The sequence below is a fragment of the Macrobrachium nipponense genome, chromosome 30 (assembly GCF_015104395.2).
Source record: "Macrobrachium nipponense isolate FS-2020 chromosome 30, ASM1510439v2, whole genome shotgun sequence".
In the NCBI taxonomy this organism is placed as follows: domain Eukaryota; kingdom Metazoa; phylum Arthropoda; class Malacostraca; order Decapoda; family Palaemonidae; genus Macrobrachium; species Macrobrachium nipponense.
Genome location: NC_087218.1, coordinates 2,057,039 through 2,075,109, shown reverse-complemented (window position 1 = coordinate 2,075,109; position 18,071 = coordinate 2,057,039). Strand labels below are relative to the sequence as shown.

The following is an 18,071-nucleotide window of genomic DNA, read 5'->3' as shown; positions in this document are numbered from 1 at the left end:
ACAGCTTTGTATTATATCGTGTGAGTTAATCGAGCATCTTACACTAAGCTTTCAAAGATGCAAACGAAAAATCGATTCAAAAATGTTCTTTTTAGGGGAGAGAGAGAGAGAGAGAGAGAGAGAGAGAGAGAGAGAGAGAGAGAAATTTCCCTGGTAGTGAAGGCTTCTAGTAATATAATATTCATCGACATACGTTTCACCACCACGACGTAAGCAGAGCTAACTACTGAATATTTCAAAGGTGACTGTTGGAATCTCTCTCTCTCTCTCTCTCTCTCTCTCTCTCTCTCTCTCTCTCTCTCTCTCTCTCTCTCTCTCTCTCTGGCGACCTTCCTATACTTCCCACTGGGAAGGTGATCAAGGCTATATAATTTGTAGTATATGCTTATGTTTGCTAGCTGCTCTGGGAAGGTTTGCAATCAATATCTTGTTCCTTTTCCCGGAATGTTTGTTGTTTTTTTTGTTTGTTTGTATGGTGCTTTTACGTTGCATGGAACCAGAGGTTATTCAGCAACGGGACCAACGGCTTTACGTGACTTACGAACCACGTCGAGAGTGAACTACTATCACCAGAAATACACTTCTCTCACTCCTCAATGGAATGGCCGAGAATCGAACCCGCGACCGGAATGCAAAGAAAGCAAGCACAAGGACAGGTTAAACGAACAAGCCTGAGTCCGAGTCAAAAAACACGGAACGAAGCCGTGTTGATCCACTCCCACCTAACCCGGGTGAATAACAGCAATGTTTTGGTCTGCTATAATAAAGTCGGCACGGGAGCTGTTGCTAGGTTGGCGGCTTTTCGAGTCCAAAGTAAAGATAGCAGCTGTTCGTTATTTACGCTTTTGCGTTTACTAATTCAGTAGCAGGTGGACTGACTAATTAAGCAGCAGGTGTGTAAGCCGACATGCCGCCCTTTTTTTCCTGAGTCTCCTCCCTCCTGATAAAACCAAAGACCAATTCAAGCTCATTTTATATAACGACTAGAAACGCACAGTCCTCTGTAGTCTAATGGAGCTAGAGTGGCTGCGTGTGTGTGGTGTCCTCTCATTCGACTGAATACACTGCACACACACTTGACTCATCTGATCTATCAAACGAACACCGGAGGAAAGGGAATGTGAAATACGTCAAACAGGTTTTGTTGATATAAAGGTCAACCATCTCTCTCTCTCTCTCTCTCTCTCTCTCTCTCTCTCTCTCTCTCTCTCTCTCTCTAAAAGTTCAGAATGAGCGATTGCTGCGACCTTTCACGGAAATAGTGGCGGCATGCGTAATTCCCCTATCTATTTGTTCCCGGCATTCTTACACCGTCAAATTCCCTCTACGGTCATCAGTAAAAGACTTCAGTGGACCACGCACTATCCTGCGTTACCGGTCACCACGAAGCCCCCAATACTAAATGTCAAGTTGAAGAAGCAAGCGCGAGAGAAACGGAGAGAGGCTCTTGCATAAAAAACTAAACGGAAAAAAAGGGGTTACGAAAGACCATAAATATCAAGGTATGGGGATGACTTGAACTGAACATAGAATTTAGGTCAAAGGCCTAGTTCTGGGAGCTAAGAAGTCATTCAGCGCAGAAACGGAAATGGACATTAAAACGGTTGAAAGGTATAACAGGAGGCAAAGCTCAAAGCAGTTGCACTAAATCAACTGTTAAGAAAGGGTGGAACGTAAGATGGAAAGAAGAAAATATGAAAGGAGGTACAGTAAAAGGAACGAAAGAGGGTATGCAGCTAGGAGCTGAAGGCCCGCTGCAAAGAACCTTAAGTAATGACTACAATGCACCGCATGAGGGGCATGGGGATGAAACTAACTTGTTACAAACTGCAGCCACTCAAGTCCAAGCTTGCCCAAGTGCCAGAGCGAGGCTCAAGTTCCAGGATGTGGATGCTGGAAGACACTGACGATACTAGCCTGGAACTTTCAAGCTCGATTCCATGGCAATACTAGTTTGTGTTCAAGTAAGAGGACATCTTTATATATTTTATATATATATATATATATATTATATATATATATATATATATATATTTATATTATATTTCAGTTGTATTCACATAGGAAAATGAAAAAAGGTATATCTCAGAAAAATGCCCAACGTTTCGTCCTCCAATGGACCTCTTCTTGGAGCGTTTATTCCTTAAATAAACGCTCCAAGAAGAGGTCCATTGGAGGACGAAACTGTTGGGCATTTTCTGAGATATACCTTTTTTCATTTTTCCTATGTGGAATACAACTGAATTACTATATCTTCGTGCCTAAGAAGATTACCAGTATATTTTATAATATATATATATATATATACATATTATATATACATATATATATATATATATATATATATATATATATATATTATATATATAAATATAAAGGGAACTGGCAACCAACAGCCGATACATCTCGCTTCCTGATCACTCGTCAAGATATTATTCAGGAAACAGAACATGAATAAATATATCTCTAATGAATGAGACACAGCTAAGGAAATCCAAAACCTCAGAAACTGTGATTCAACAACGCATATAGCATTAAAAAAAATCTGGTATAAGTGAACAGAAAATGCACGATAATCACAAATCAACAGAGAAAATGAAGTGAAACGGTAACGATTACAGACAGGACAGTCCCCAAACGAGAATGAGAAATGAAATGAAGGATGTACGGAAACAGCAAACCCAAATCAACAGAGAATATTAAAAGTAATTTGTTACTGTTGTTCAGAGCACCTGACGCGTCACAGAATTACCAATCTACGTGATCATCCATTATAATGAGGAGAATTATAATCAATAAAAATACCACTCCACGGGAATAACATGAAATAAATTACGGCATCATTTTCATAACCATTCAATGAAAATGGCATATATGCCATATATATATATATATTATATATATATATATATATATTATAATTTATAATATTACATACCACACACACACAACACACACCACATATAATATATATATATATATATATATATATATATTTCTTATTATATGCTATTTTCGACACAAGATCATCAATCACCTGCCAAAAAAAAATCTGAAAACATTTGCTGTGGAAAAGGCAAATTTAAAATGCAAACGTACCAAGGTTGCAAGAGACATCCTGCAGATGGACAATGCAAAGAGACGCCTCTGCGCAGCTCGGTGCGCGCTCGCGCATAACAAACACGTGAATAAATGAGGCGTTCTCTCCTAGGAAAACAGCCCAAATGATCCCTGCTAAAGCTCGAACTAATTCCAGGAAATTTCTGAAAGGGTTTTGCATAAAATGCCTGCCTGCCTGCCTCTCTCTCTCTCTCTCTCTCTCTCTCTCTCTCTCTCTCTCTCTCTCTCTCTCTCTCTCTCTTACACACACACACACACACGTACCCACACTTGGTGGTATAAGAATATTACTACAAATGTAGTCCTGCATGTCGTGAATGACGACCAAAAGGAGAACAGCTAGGGCCACCGCCGATAGCCACGGTTGATAACTGCAAGGGCATTCGTTTGCAAAAACTTGAGCGAGACACCGAAAAAGTGCCGGATGCAGTAGATGAGACACATCAAAGAAACCGATCCTTCAAATAAAGTTTCGTGTTGAGAATGAGACAGATTATATACGTATATGTGTGTGTGTAGAATGATTTGGTCGAAACCCGGCACTCTATAGAGTGTAGTAGACCTTAGGAACTTGAAGGTGAACCAACCCACAATGGCAACTTTTATTCGGAGAGAGAGAGAGAGAGAGAGAGAGAGAGAGAGAGAGAGAGAGAGAGAGAGAGAGACTTTACAACGTCCAAATTTCCATAGCAACTTCTTAATGTACGTGACTCAGCCGTTTCGACCGGGCAGAGAGAGAGAAGAGACAAGAAAAGAGAAACGAAAGCCAGAACAATAATGTGAATGATTCCTCCAACCGGTCACACTCCGACGACTACAGAAAAATCGCTCTGTTCCATACGGGCAGAAGCGATAAAGCCAGGAATGCGGTCCCGAATTAGGTAGCCTCTGCAGGCCACCTTGTTTATGAGCTGCTATATTTTTTTCTTCTGTGTCGTAACACGAGAAAGTAAAGGCCAGCGCGAATACCACAGAGCAGTGAGAGTACTATACTACTTGATGGCTGAAGGAACCAGAGCAATGCGATGTAGTTCCCCTTATAAAAACTGACCGGTCCATTTAGGTGGAAGGGGGAGGGGTTGGAGGAGAGAGAAAACTAATATTTTCGTACATGAAGAAGTTAATGTGCTATGAGAATCTGTCCGTGCCACCGTGTACGTCCAATACTTCAGATTGCTGTCGTACATGGGAGAAGTTCTTGTGCCTTGACAATCTGTACGTACCAGTGTATTTCCAATGCTCCAGTCTGTTGTCGTACATGAAGGTATTGTGCCATGATGATCTATACACAGTGTATTTCCAATGCTTCAGTCTGTTGTCGTACATGATGAAGTTATTGTGCCACGAGACTATACATGCCAGCGTGTACTTCCAATGCTTCAGTCTATCCGAATGATGCAGTTGCAGCAGCATCGGCACGTTCGTGCACAAACACATACAGACATACACGACTCATCAATCTGTCATTCTGGGTGCGCTGAGGCACTTGCCTTACAGGTAGCAACTAAGGTGTATTCTATACAAGAGGTGAAAAAACAGATAACAAACTACTAAAGGATTAATGTGACAGAGACTATTGTGTTGTCTGTTCTTTGTAGCCACCTTCTACTGGCGTAACTGATTTACTGTATATATATATGAATAATATATATATATATATATATATATATATATATAATATATATGTATGTATATGAGTGTGTGTGGTGTGTGTGTGTGTGCGAGAGAAAGAGAGAGAGAGAGAGAGAAGAGAAGAGGAGAGTAGAGAGGAGAGAAGAGAGAGAGTCATAATATAATTATAATAAACTCTATGAATTTCGACCCGCCGGACGAGCACTGCGACCTAAATCAAATGCTAACAGTTAGCCAGCAGCTAAATCGTGTGTTCATCGAAAGATCAAATGACGGACGGGGGCAGAAGCTTTTGAGAGAGAAAGAAAAAAAAAACACACGACCATGGCGAGTTACTAAAGTTACGGGTTGGACCCGCTCAAACCCACCAAATAAAGGAGATTTAAACATATTTCATTACTGGCTTCATTTTCACCTTTTCTCTGCCAACCCGGGAACTGGTTTTCTGTCGAGGTAAAGAGGAGGCGAAGAAGAAGGAAGGAATGAGAGAGAACTTGGATTAGGGCAAGGCAAAGGTCTCAATATTACTAGTTATTACCATTAAAATTTTTTTTTTTTTTTTTGGTCGATCACAGTCATTCTACTCGACTTGGTGGTTTTTATAGTGTGGTGTTCCGGGTTGCATCCTGCCTCCTTAGGAGTCCATCACTTTTATCACTGTGTGTGCTGTTTCTGGGAGCACACTCTTCTGCACGAATCCTGGAGCTACTTCGCCATCTAGTTTTTCCAGAATCCTTTTCAGAGATCTTGGGATAGTGCCTTGTGTTCCTATGATTATGGGTACATTTTATTATATTATTATTATTATTATTATTATTATTTTTAAGGCAAAGAATTCACTGAGCGTGGGGCATCTTCATCATAAGCCACCGGTATTTCAGATACCAAGTATCTCTCCACTGACACGCACCCCTGCAAATGACGAGCTCTCAAAGCAATCAATAATACTGAAATAATAATACATTTCCATGGGCTACATATGATACATATACAAATATGCAAATAATATATGGGCGCACAATGCAGAGGTTTGTCAATGCGTTATTTTTCTGTACAAAAATAGATGTTTAAGACCACACGCCAATCGTAATAATATGGGTATTGGTTTTAGATATGAGGCATCCTTTTGTTTCATATTTCTTGTATTCCTTTTTAACCATATCTGAAGTAATCTAGTTCTAGGTCTTTGTGGTACACGAGAAAAGGTGCTTTAGTCACCAACTTCTTCGTAAAATAACTTTACTATCAACATTACAGCTTCTTGCTCGCTAAAACTAAAACACGCTCTCAAAAATAAATTCATTGCCCATCACAAATTGGAAAACAACAAAAAAGTTTCACATATACACATATATATATAATTATACGTATATGTGTGTATGTAAGTATATATACAAATGTAGGATATATGTGTGTATGTATGTATATAAACATGCATACATGATTACACACATACAAAATGTGACGAGCGCGTAAACTTCTTGCAACCTCTTTATTCATAGAAAGATTCAAAAACATAAATGCATGAAAAATACAAGAGATGTGGAGAGTTCAAGCTCCAACAACAGGATCCTCCGTCAAAGACAACAGGAAAAACACGAAATAAAACCTGTCAATAGAAAAAAAAAAAAACATCGGGCATATTCTGAGTGACGGGTTTTTTTACTTCTCATCTGCATAGCCAAAAATGGCGTGCCATCCGACGTCAACTGGTTCTATTCTGTCGTCGAAGTGGACTGAAGGGGCTTAGACCCGGAGACCACAAAAACCTGTTCGACTTCTAAAGAGGAGGACACTTGGCTTCAGCCCTATTCTTCTTTCCTTCCTTCCTTCCTTCCTTATTCTTTTCGTTGTAAATCTTGGCTCCCGTTAAACCTGTTTGGGTATTTATTCTCTCAACCGAATTTCTGGTCTTTCTCCTTTTTCAGTTATGGCTCCTCCGATACAGCCATGACTCTTCCTTTTCTTTGACTGTGTGTGTGTGTGTGTGTTTGTTTGAGAGAGAGAGAGAGAGAGAGAGAGAGAGAGAGAGAGAGAGAGAGAGAGTCCAGATAATCGCCTCTGCTCCTACCTCGAATCTACTGGTAATGACCGCACTTCACAATTTTTGACACCAGTCTCTCTCTCTCTCTCTCTCTCTCTCTCTCTCTCTCTCTCTCTCTCTCTTCAGATATCTAATGAACATCCTCTGCCCAAGTGTTCCAGCATCCTTTCATCTTTAAAAAAAAAAATTAAATAAATAAAAAATAAAACAGGCATGACCTATTTAAAGGGAACAAAGTGTGCGTTCTCCTGATTGATCTAATTTTGGGACAGAGCCATTTTCATTGCAAGAGGTCATGATAAATTAAATTATAAACTCTTTAAAATTATAATTCATTGAGTCTTTATTGTATTTGTGCTATCCGAGCGTGTTCCGAGAGTCAGAAGAAAAACACGAATAATGGTTTCGTTCTATTAAAAAAAATACAAATAATAATATAATCGTTCCAAACTAGAAGACGGTTGCATGAGAAACCCTCAAAAAAAAAAAAAAAAAAAAAAAAAAAAAAAAAAAAAAAAAAAAAAAAAAAAAAAAAAAGGAGGAGCCGCCCTACAAATAATTATATACATAATCGTTCCAAAGTAGAAGACGGTTGCATGAGAAACCATCTTGTAACAATCTGACACTAGTCAAAAGTGCTATCCCAGCATTAGCGTTAGTTCTAATACCCTCTGTTCTGTGCTGTTATCAGCGAAATTTATTCCTTTGGTACTCATGTAATCCGTCCCAATTATTGATTTCTCGCCCCATATCTTCCAATTCATGCATCGTCGACAACCTATACCGTGCTTGTATATAATGACATTCTCCTGGTCTCCAAAACCTCCATTGGGATACAAGCTTTCTCACTCCACAACCTCCGTTGGAAAACAAGCTATCTCGTCCCGTTTGCAGTGCTCTGCCCTCCTAACAAGACCTAGCCTCTCCGTTCAACTTGGTTCTCTTATATTAGCACCAGAAACTGGTCAAAATGACCTAAAAAGACAAATTGTTAAAGTATTTCACAACGAATTTGTGTAACTTTAAAAGCAATATATTCTATATGAAAATGTATGTAGTTCTGGGTTTGTTGTAAAGTTTTGTAAATAATATATTGGATAAAAACTTAAAAACAAAAAATCTTACAGAATAATAATGAGATTCAACCTACATACCGCTTGAAACGTTCAGAAGGCTGTTATGCTTTGCTATCTTTCTCCTGAATCCTAAAAGGACTGTGAAGCATAAAGAATGTTTGTTCCAGGATAAACAAATGCCTCTTCTGAGAATAACTCGCTGGTACTACAGAAACCAACCGCATAGAGTCATTATTTTTCACTTCCAATACCACAGACTTCACGTGGCTGAGAGAAAGTTCCACTTTTCTCCCTTCACGGGCCAGACTTTTGATCGCTTAAAGCACATTCCCACCTAATATTACTATAAACACTACGCCACTTGTAAAATGTGGATAAGAAGCATTTCGCCCACGCCTTCGCTGAATCCCTGACTTTATAGTTTTGTTCGTTTTATTCATAAGAAAACCAGTGACTATACTCTGTTTTTTTTTCCATCTGTCCATCCGCCTGTGGCGTTTGCGTATGGTAACACTGTGTCCCGGGCTTTAAATAGTTACGCTATGTGTAAGTTTTAGGTAAATAAAAGGATATCTGGGTGTACATTTGCAACTGAAAAGTGTTTTAATAATTTACTGTATGCAAATTACACCGTTAATGTTCGAAATAGGATATTATTATTATTGTTGAATGTAAGCTGAATGTAACTATCTAAAGCCCGGGACGCAGTGTTACCATACGCAAACACCACAGGCGGATTGACAGATGGAAAAAAACCGAGTATAGGGATATATACCTTCTTAAGAAAATGGGCTTAGCCCAAGTGAACATCAATAATATTTCATCACTTACTATGGAAATGATCACTTCATGTCAAACTACTGTGACTCACGCTTTCCGAAAGTGTTGCACAGGAGAGACTGTCAAAACTTTTCAAAGTTTGCAAAGTATACAATCGGAGGACGAGCCTTGATCTATTTCCCTTCCTATATCATTACCTGCTTGCTTAACCTTCTTCAAATATATCCGATGCAGGGTTTATTCTACTCAGAGTTCCTCTTATTCCACTCAGAGTTCCTAGTTGGACGAGTCGGTCACGTGCTCGACTACCGATCTCAGGGTACGGGTTTGATTCCCCGCTCTGCCAACGCGGCATCTGAGTTATTTATTTCTGGTGATAGAAATTAATGTCTCGGTGTGGTTCGGGGTCCCAAAATAAGCTGTAGGTCCCGTTGCTAAGTAACCAGTAGGTTCCTAGCCACGTCAAAATATCTAATCCTTCTGGCCAGCCCTAGGAGAGCTGTTAATCAGCTCAGTGGTCTGGTAAAACTAAGATATAATTAACTGTTCCAGTTAGAATGACTCTAAAGAATACAGTCAAGGGAAGTAGTGGCAACATTCAATTCGGCGAATTTCTATATTTACTGCTGCGTGGCAGGAGACACACGAATCATATTTGCTATGAATAGATAGGGTCAAGCTCAATCTATTCTCCAACGCACCAGGACAGATGTCAGGAAACTGCATACACGTCATCCGTTTTCATGATCCCTTTCAATCATGCGCGTATCCCTCTGTGTTCTGCAAACCTTATGAAACCTTTTAATTAAAAATGCACAATGCCATTACTTGGGGAGAAGACAAAACAACTGGCATCACTGTGTCATCACTGTTCACTCATTGGAGTGAGGTTTGGACTTTATAGAAGGTCATTTCCCCTTAATATTAATAATAATACCATTAAAGCTTAACGTGTGAGGGGGTAAATGCGTACTGAAACAAATTCTTAATGCAATATGATTCTGGAGTCTGCAATGGTCAACAAGAGAGAGAGAGAGAGAGAGAGAGAGAGAGAGAGAGAGAGAGAGAGAGAGAGAGAGAATCCATGTAAACATGGGCGCATCTATAGTTTTCCTTCATAACCCTTGAGGACTACCAAGAAAATCTCAAGGCAAACTGACACGTGGGCTAAGGTGATTATGCACACAAGATATCTCACGGAACAGCTCAGATTAATGTTTAAAACTGAGTTTCATCTACACTCAGAATTCTAATATCCAAACTGTCACTCGAGCCCGAGACTTTGGCCGAAAAATCAGCCAGGTACGATTTTTCATGATTTTGGCCCCAAATTATTGCCACGATTTTGGTCCCAAATTACTGCTATGATTCTGGTTCCAATTTATTTCCATTCTCTTGGTCCCAAATTATTGCCATGATTTTTGTCCCAAATTATTGCTATGATTCTGGTCCAAATTATTGTCACGATTTTGGTACCAAATTATTTCTATGATTCAGGTCCCAAATTATTGCCATTCTCTTGGTCCCAAATTATTGCCATGATTTTGGTCCCAAATTACTGCTATGATTCTGGTCCCAAATTATTACCACGATGCTGGTCTCAAATTATTGCCAAGATTTTGGTTCCAAATTATTGGTATGATTCTGGTCCTAAATTATGGCCACGATTCTAGTCCCAAATTACGGATACGATTTTGGTCCCAAATTATGGCCACGATTCTGTTCCAGTATCTAGTCTCATCAAATTAATGTTATGATTCTGGTCCCAATTTATTGCCATGATTCTATTGCCAAACTTCTAGTTTATTATCTTGAGGATTAAGTATTCTTGTAGTATTCTTGTTTACACACCTAGTGGTAAATACTACGACCACTGACTATATCATTTTATCCACCACAATGTCGCTATTGTTCATTACCTACTAAAAATTAAAACAACTATTGTATAACATGGCCGATAAACATTTAATGCTGATACAAGTGAAAATCGCTATATAAGTTAAGTAACAGGCTATTTCGATACAACATTCAACCGACAAGATAAGACATCGAATCTAATTTTCACAACTTTAACATCTGTTGTCTAAAAATAACTGACGACACGGACACTGTATCTTTTTATAGCCATTTCTTAAGTACTTGTTTTTCTTTCGTCCTTCATCGCAAATCTAATCTCTATCTCCCTTTGTACCTTCTATTCATCATGAGTTAACCCAAAATAATGCAAGAATTACGATCACATCCATGAAAAGACCAACAGACTGTCCCTTCTATTACATAAACTCATAGTATGTCTGGAGGGGTAGTGAAAAAAAAAAAAAAAAAAAATCCGTGGCCTTCTCATATATCTGTTGTCGAGAAACATCATCAAGCGGCCAAACTTGACCATTAAACCAGAGTTTACTGGCAGCATGCAAAGTCTTGGATTTCTCGGACTGACGTGGGTGAACAACACTGAAGTAGTTAGTACTCACGAGGGCTGGCCACAAGATGGGAGGCGAGCGGATTTTGGTGGGGTGTTTTCTGGAGGCCCAAGCCAGGGTTCTCTCCAGAAGAAAGATTTGAAACACCTGACCTCGGTACACATGTACCCATTCACGGCGCTGCCACTCAACGTCATCGTATTCCACTAAAACCTGTAAAATAAAAAAAAAAAAATTAACATTTCAGTTACGGGTGAATTCGTGTGAAAACATCTGAAATATTCAAGGCGGAAAAACAACTATGATTTCGCCTTGTGTTTATTTCTAGCAGGAAGTAAATAGATCATTTCTTCGTTTGGGGTTTTTCAGTCTAATTCTAATAACTGACAAGTAATCACTTTCAGAACAACTATACTCTGTTTTTTTCCATCTGTCCATCCGCCTGTGGTGTTTGCGCATGGTAACACTGCGTCCAGGGCTTTAAATAATATCCTATTTCGAATATTAACGGTGTAATTCGCATACAATAAATTATTAAAACACTTTTCAGTTGCATATGTATACCAAGATATTCTTTTATTTACCTAAAACTTTAACATAGCGTAACTATTTAAAACCTGGGACGCAGTGTTACCATGCGAATACACCACAGGCAGATGGACAGATGGAAAAAAACAAGAGTATAGTTGAGTACAGTGCTCCACAAAGGATCAAAAATAAAACGACAATAAAAACCAAGCAGAATATCATGGGCTATACGATCTCAATATTAAATAATGTGGAAAACTATACTTCTTGGATATAATAACCATAAAAAAACATCATAAATACCCAAGGAATTTAAAGATCAGACGCATACGAATGATAACACATCAATCAATTACGGAACTTATAAAAAGGATAAATCACAGAAATTAAAAAACCAATATGTTAACTAACCAACCTATTTTCTGTTGGTTAGTTAACCTAAACACTGCGGTGTGTTATCCATTCTTATAGATTATACGACGTACGCATGCAAATGGTTGCACCCCGAGTCAATCAAACATTCTCTTAATCGGTAATCAAGGAATTTTTTTTTTATTCCTGAACCTCGGGAGTGTTTAATGTACTTCTGTTGGTGGAACAAAAGCATCCGTTCTGGCGCACTTTAAGCAAGGTTAAAATACAACTTCTTGGTCAACAAAAAAGACAAGATATTAATATTATTATCATTTTAGTAGATGAAACCTATTTACACGGAACAAGCACATCAAAGGGGCCATTGACTTGAAATTCAAGCTTCCAAAGAACGTTGGTTACAACCTCCTACCGCAGACCCAACACTGCAGCAGTAAATGAGCATGATAACTAGTCAGTGATTTTACATCGCCCTGGGGGAGACGCAAACCGCGACATCTGAGTGGCATTCCACGACACTAACCACGACACCAGTGGACCACAATAGAAAATAAAGGTTCTGACAGGTAATCTTAGCTAACCTCAGTTAATTGATAAGAAAATAATTTCCATTCTAAGGTCTCCCTTTAATATATAAAAAAACATCATGTCTGACAACCGTAAGATAAACAACCATTCAGAAATGAAACTAGTTGGTCTGGAAAATATAATACAATAATTATTAACAATAATTATTAGAACAACAGAAACTATAGCTAACTCAATAAAAAAATTTCCAACATGCAACTGCAGCCCCGTGAGTGACATGAGACGAAGTTATTAGCATTTACAATGACATGCCGAGCCGCTTTCACGGATGAGAGTAACCACCAATGTTCGTGTTTGAAACAACTAGTCTCTTTTGCGCCCCCCCCCCCCCCCCCCCCCCCCCCCCACACACTTTCCCCACCCGCCCCCCCACGATTAAAGTGGCATTGTCACGGGACTCCTTCCGGCAGTGGAAGTGGATGGAAGTCGAAATACTAATCGCAATCACTGGAAGCGAGTAGGTTCCGAATAAGCCTGCATTCTTTATATGCATATTGGACTGAACTGAATGTCGAACTGAACTGAATACCGAACTGAACTGAATATCGAACTGAACTGAATATTGGACTGAACTGGCTAAGCGTTGGAACCTATCGACTGCATGCTAACGCCAAGGTCTCGGGCTGCCCTAGGAGGAGTTGCGGATAAGGGTTCTTTGCAGGTTTATTTTAAGGAATTTTAAGGAAGCTAGAGAACATTTGTCGGGGAACAGTTTGCTTCTCTCAGCAGCCAACCGACCCCCCCACACAACCCCAGTCTGATGAACTTTTTTGAGGAAAACACAAGCTACTCCGTTTGGTAGCTGAGCCGTTTGGTTTTAGTGTTCAGAGATAAAATCATCGGACATCATAATCGTTGGTATGAAATATATAATTTAGGCCAAAAGCCAAGCACTGGGACCTATCAGGTCATTCATCGCTGAAAGGAAAAATGAGAGTAGAAGGGTTCGAAAGGTGAAACAGAAGGAAAACCTCAAAGCTGTTGCACTATGAAACAACTATTTGAAGAGGGTGGAAAGTAAGGAGGAAAGAGAACATGAATGGAGGTACAGTAAAAGGAATGAAAGAGGGTGCAGCTAGGGGCCGAAGGGACGCTGCACAGATCCGTAAGTAATACCTACAGTGCACCGCATGAGATGCACTGACGGTACTAACCCAACCCCCTTCCTACGGGCATCATCATAACTGTTAATCGGGACACAAAAGAAAATAAGACTACCCAACTCAACAGCACAAAATAATCATAAATTAAATAGGGAAAATATAATCACAAAATTCAATTACGACAAAGTTCCCAATGAAATAGTTACAGGTAGAAATGAGGCGGGGGGGGGGGATGGGGGGGGGGGAGGACAGATTTCGCAAAAACACTATACATCAAAGTGCTGAAAATAAAATGTAGATGCTGATTTGAAAATGAAATAATGTAAATGAATTCCTCTCTTCACTCAGAGGCGAAATAGGATGGAGACATTTCATTTAATGGGGACACGAGGCTGTCCCTCAGGGAAGACACAAAAGTGCCAGCATAGAGAATAAAAAGCCGAGGTTAAATATCACTGGCACTGGTATCTTCCGCATCATCATCATCATCATCATCATCATCATCATCATATGTACACAAACGACGCCACCAGAGGTTGCACAGAAGAATCCAAAGATCAAAAGATGAATCACTCATGAATAACAACACGGATCAAAGGGTCGTTCTCCAACTCTCCTCCTCCTCGTCTCTGTTGTTGGTGAGAAATACTGAGAGACGGTGAAGGTGAAATTACAGAAGCACTGCACATCCATTAAAAAAAAAACATGTGAATGCCTGATGCTGACGGCGTTCGAATCAAAGCGACGATAAACCTGTGCTTTTGCAAGCATCTTCATGACATTATAGGCTGGACTATTACAAAACACCATTCCAATAACCATGCTCTCTCTCTCTCTTCTCTCTCTCTCTCTCTCTCTCTCTCTCTCTCTTGCACCTTGCATAATGAGCTGCTCATTACCTACTTAATCAAACTTGACGAGTTTCCCCCCAATCGATGTAAACGTGGAATATCCAATTACGAAATCCTCCGGCCTCACTATGGCACTATGAATCACTTATTAGGAGAGGGTGGAAAGTAACATGGAAGAAAGAGAATATGAAAGCAGGTACGGTAAAAGGAACGAAAGGGGTTGCAGCTAGGGACCGAAGGCACGCTGCAAAGAACCTTAATTTTAAGAAATGTCTACAGTGCACCGCATGAGGTGCACTGACGGCACTAAGCCCCAAAGGGGAGGTGACGCTAAGGTCAAGAGAGTAAATGGAAGCAGGAGCATGGAATGATGAAAGTCAGCGAAGACGCTAGACGGACAGAAGTGGTCGACATCTTTAGGGCGGGACGTAAATGTCATCCATATTATAGGATAAAACAAGGTAACAAAGAAGCTAGGAGCGCTGGATATGCCGTGCAATTGAAACGGTCAAGGATGGCAGACAGAAACTGTAAAGAGATCGCTGAGTGAATATCTTCTTTAATGGGAGTGGAGAGTGCTTGTTGAACACGAATAAAGGAAAATACATAAAAGCTGCTGAGATGAAATGTCAGTGCGTTTGTGTGGGTGTGTGTGTCTGTTTCTCTGTCGAAATGGAGGCCCGAGGATTAGAAATGTGACGATAAGGTCAAGCTGTGTAAGCTTAAATGAGAAGACTTACTACGGCGTGCTTTTGGACCATGCCACGGCCTAGACCGTGGGGGAGGTGATCACTGTAGACAAAACCGAAGAGGAAGTTCTGTGAGCGTGAGCAAGGTCTATAAGACTTTCGGAAAGGAGGATATGGAAGTTGTAGAGCAAAAGGTTCTCAACAAACGTCGTACTTGTGGGTAAGGGTGGCGTGCTACTGATGAGACTTTTGTGAAGGTTTGTGAAGTGAGAAAGAGATCTGGAAACCGGTTTAAAGAAGAGATGCCGACTTGGTTTTATTTTGGAATGAACATGGATGTGGTAGTCATCGCTTATTGTCTTAAAAGAAATAGTTTGTTGGTGAAAAAATATACGCCAGTTCACATTCATGCTTAAAACACAAACAAGTAATACACACACCCACACACACACACACACAATATCTACCAAAATGGAGTGTGGATGATAAAATGGAACAGATTTGACTGTTGTCTGTATTCAGCTTCATAATAACAATTACTTTGGAGAGAGAGAGAGAGAGAGAGAGTAGATTGAGAGAGAGAGAGAGAGAGAGACTCTGTTGTTTATTCAGCTTCATAATAACAATTATTAGAGAGAGAGAGAGAGAGAGAGACTCTGTTGTCTATTCAGCTTCATAATAACAATTACGAGAGAGAGAGAGAGAGAGAGAGAGAGAGAGAGACGAGAGAGGAGAGAGAGACTACAGAGAGAGAGAAGAGAGATTGAGAGAGACGAGAGAGAGAGAGAGGGATTTACACGAAGGACTTTAGATTCTTTGCTTAGCGTACTTGTCCTATTTTATTTTGCCCTATTAATATGATAAACCTCCTCAAAATAGTAATTTCGAAAAAAAACAAAACAATGAAAGTCCTTTGTCATGCTTTATACTTACACAGTAGACCGGATAACACGAAAATTATTTACATAAAATAATAAGTATTTCCTCAAAATTCAATTTATCCTAGCTGCGATATTCGTTGGCAAACAATTAGTACAGCAAAAAAGAAAGAAAAAAAAACGTAGAAATTTGCTCCGTCAAATTGGATGTTTACTGACAGATTAAAACAAATAATATAATATAATGTAGATATATATATATATATATATATATATATATATATATATATATATATATATATATATATATATATATATATATATATATATATGTACATGGGGACAAAAAACGCCATTTACATTTCTCTCTTGTATTCTACACATATTGTGAAAACTCACAAAGATAAAATATATCAATTCCTCTCCACAACCTCTCTCTCTCTCCCACCCCCCTCCACAACATGAGGGCGAATTTAAAGGCTACTTAAAATTGCAAAGTTAGATTAATTTCTCTTACTAATTCTAACAGTCGCGAGATTCACACGGGCAGAATTTTTCATCAATGTCAACACAACGTTTTGCGCAATCCAGCTAACAAGCAGACAAACACAAAATGCACGATACACCCAGCAAAAACACGCGCTGAAAAAAGCAACAGTATACCCGAGAATTAGTAACGACAAAGAACCAACTCTTACATCTAAAATAAATAGAAAATGTATTTATAATCGTTACGTAAATACGGGACATTCGCACAAAAGAAAATCAAAAAAATACTTTTAAAATTTCCTTTACCTTAAACTGTTGTTGCTTCGGGGATGAGAGAGAGAGAGGAGAGAGAAGAGGATAGAGGAGAGAGAAGACAGAGGAGAGAGAGAGAGAGAGAGAGAGAGAGAGATATTGATGAAATCGCTAGCGTTGTTCAATGACCTTTCCCAAGAGGAATGTCTGCGAGCTCCCCGTTAGTACCTACATATTAAATTATCACCACGAACGTTCGACCTTCAATTATAATATACACTTTTATAATTTCCATCAGCGGAAGGAAAACGTATTTATGCCTGATAACTTATTCAGGCGGAATACATTTTTCAAAAGAAAAGCGTTAAAGATCTACATCCGTCTGGTAAACGCATAGTTAATTAAAAAAAAAATTAAATCCCCCACTTATGTTTGAAGACGTCTACTCAAATTCCAGAAATACGATTGGTATATTAACGGCATATAAATAAACAAGAGGAATACGAAAAAAAAAAAAAAAAAGAGAAAAAAACCTATGAAGTTTATTTTATGAATTTTTTCTAGGAATTTTTCTTTTTCAAGGGATTTTTTATGATTTTTTTTACTACTCTTCATTAACCTCACCCCACCGCCGCACCCCCAACTCCCCCCCCCCCCCCCCCCCCCCCCCCCCCCCACCACCGCTCTATCGCGTCAACACTTGCGTTGAATTTGAAATTTGCCCGACCACATCTCCTCATTCCCCTAAAAGTCACTCCACAATAAATCATCCTCAGCACACTAATCACCTCTATTACATTCTCTCAAGGACACCTTCCCCCATTCGCCTTAAGCGTCCCAACAAAGTTCTCATTTATTCTCTCTTTTTTCCTTCTATCGTTACCTTTCAAGTTTATTCTTAGTTTAAGAGAGCTTTTTGAATCCTTTTTTTATTTTTATTTTTTATTTTTTTTTTATTTTTTTTTTTTTTTAGCAGAAATTCTAAGATTTTCCTTCCATTCCAGACCTGCCATTCTGGACCGTCCGTCGACACATAATCATCTTACGCCTTACCTACACTTCGTTAAGATGAACGATAATCCACCGCACGAAAAAGGGCAAAATATTTATCACGTGGGAGGGTATGGGGGGGTCGGGGGGTCGGGAGGTGACTCCAATCATCTGCGGCACAATCGGGTGATTGTGGCATGAACGCCATTCCAGTTCTGATGGGATCGGTGAATCACTCCTCAGACACTGACACGTT

The 18,071-nt window shown here is 39.4% G+C and overlaps 1 protein-coding gene across 3 annotated transcripts in view; it reads right to left on the bottom strand.

The window, feature by feature from the left end:
- LOC135202224 (probable JmjC domain-containing histone demethylation protein 2C) overlaps positions 1 to 18,071 on the bottom strand; it is a 651,505-nt gene that overhangs the window by 340,238 nt on the left and 293,196 nt on the right. For all 3 annotated transcript variants that reach the window (XM_064231488.1, XM_064231490.1, XM_064231489.1), the window contains exon 2: positions 11,127 to 11,288. In XM_064231488.1, the coding sequence (XP_064087558.1) occupies positions 11,127 to 11,272 (146 nt within the window). In that variant the 5' untranslated portion in view covers positions 11,273 to 11,288. The remainder of the gene's footprint in view (positions 1 to 11,126; positions 11,289 to 18,071) is intronic.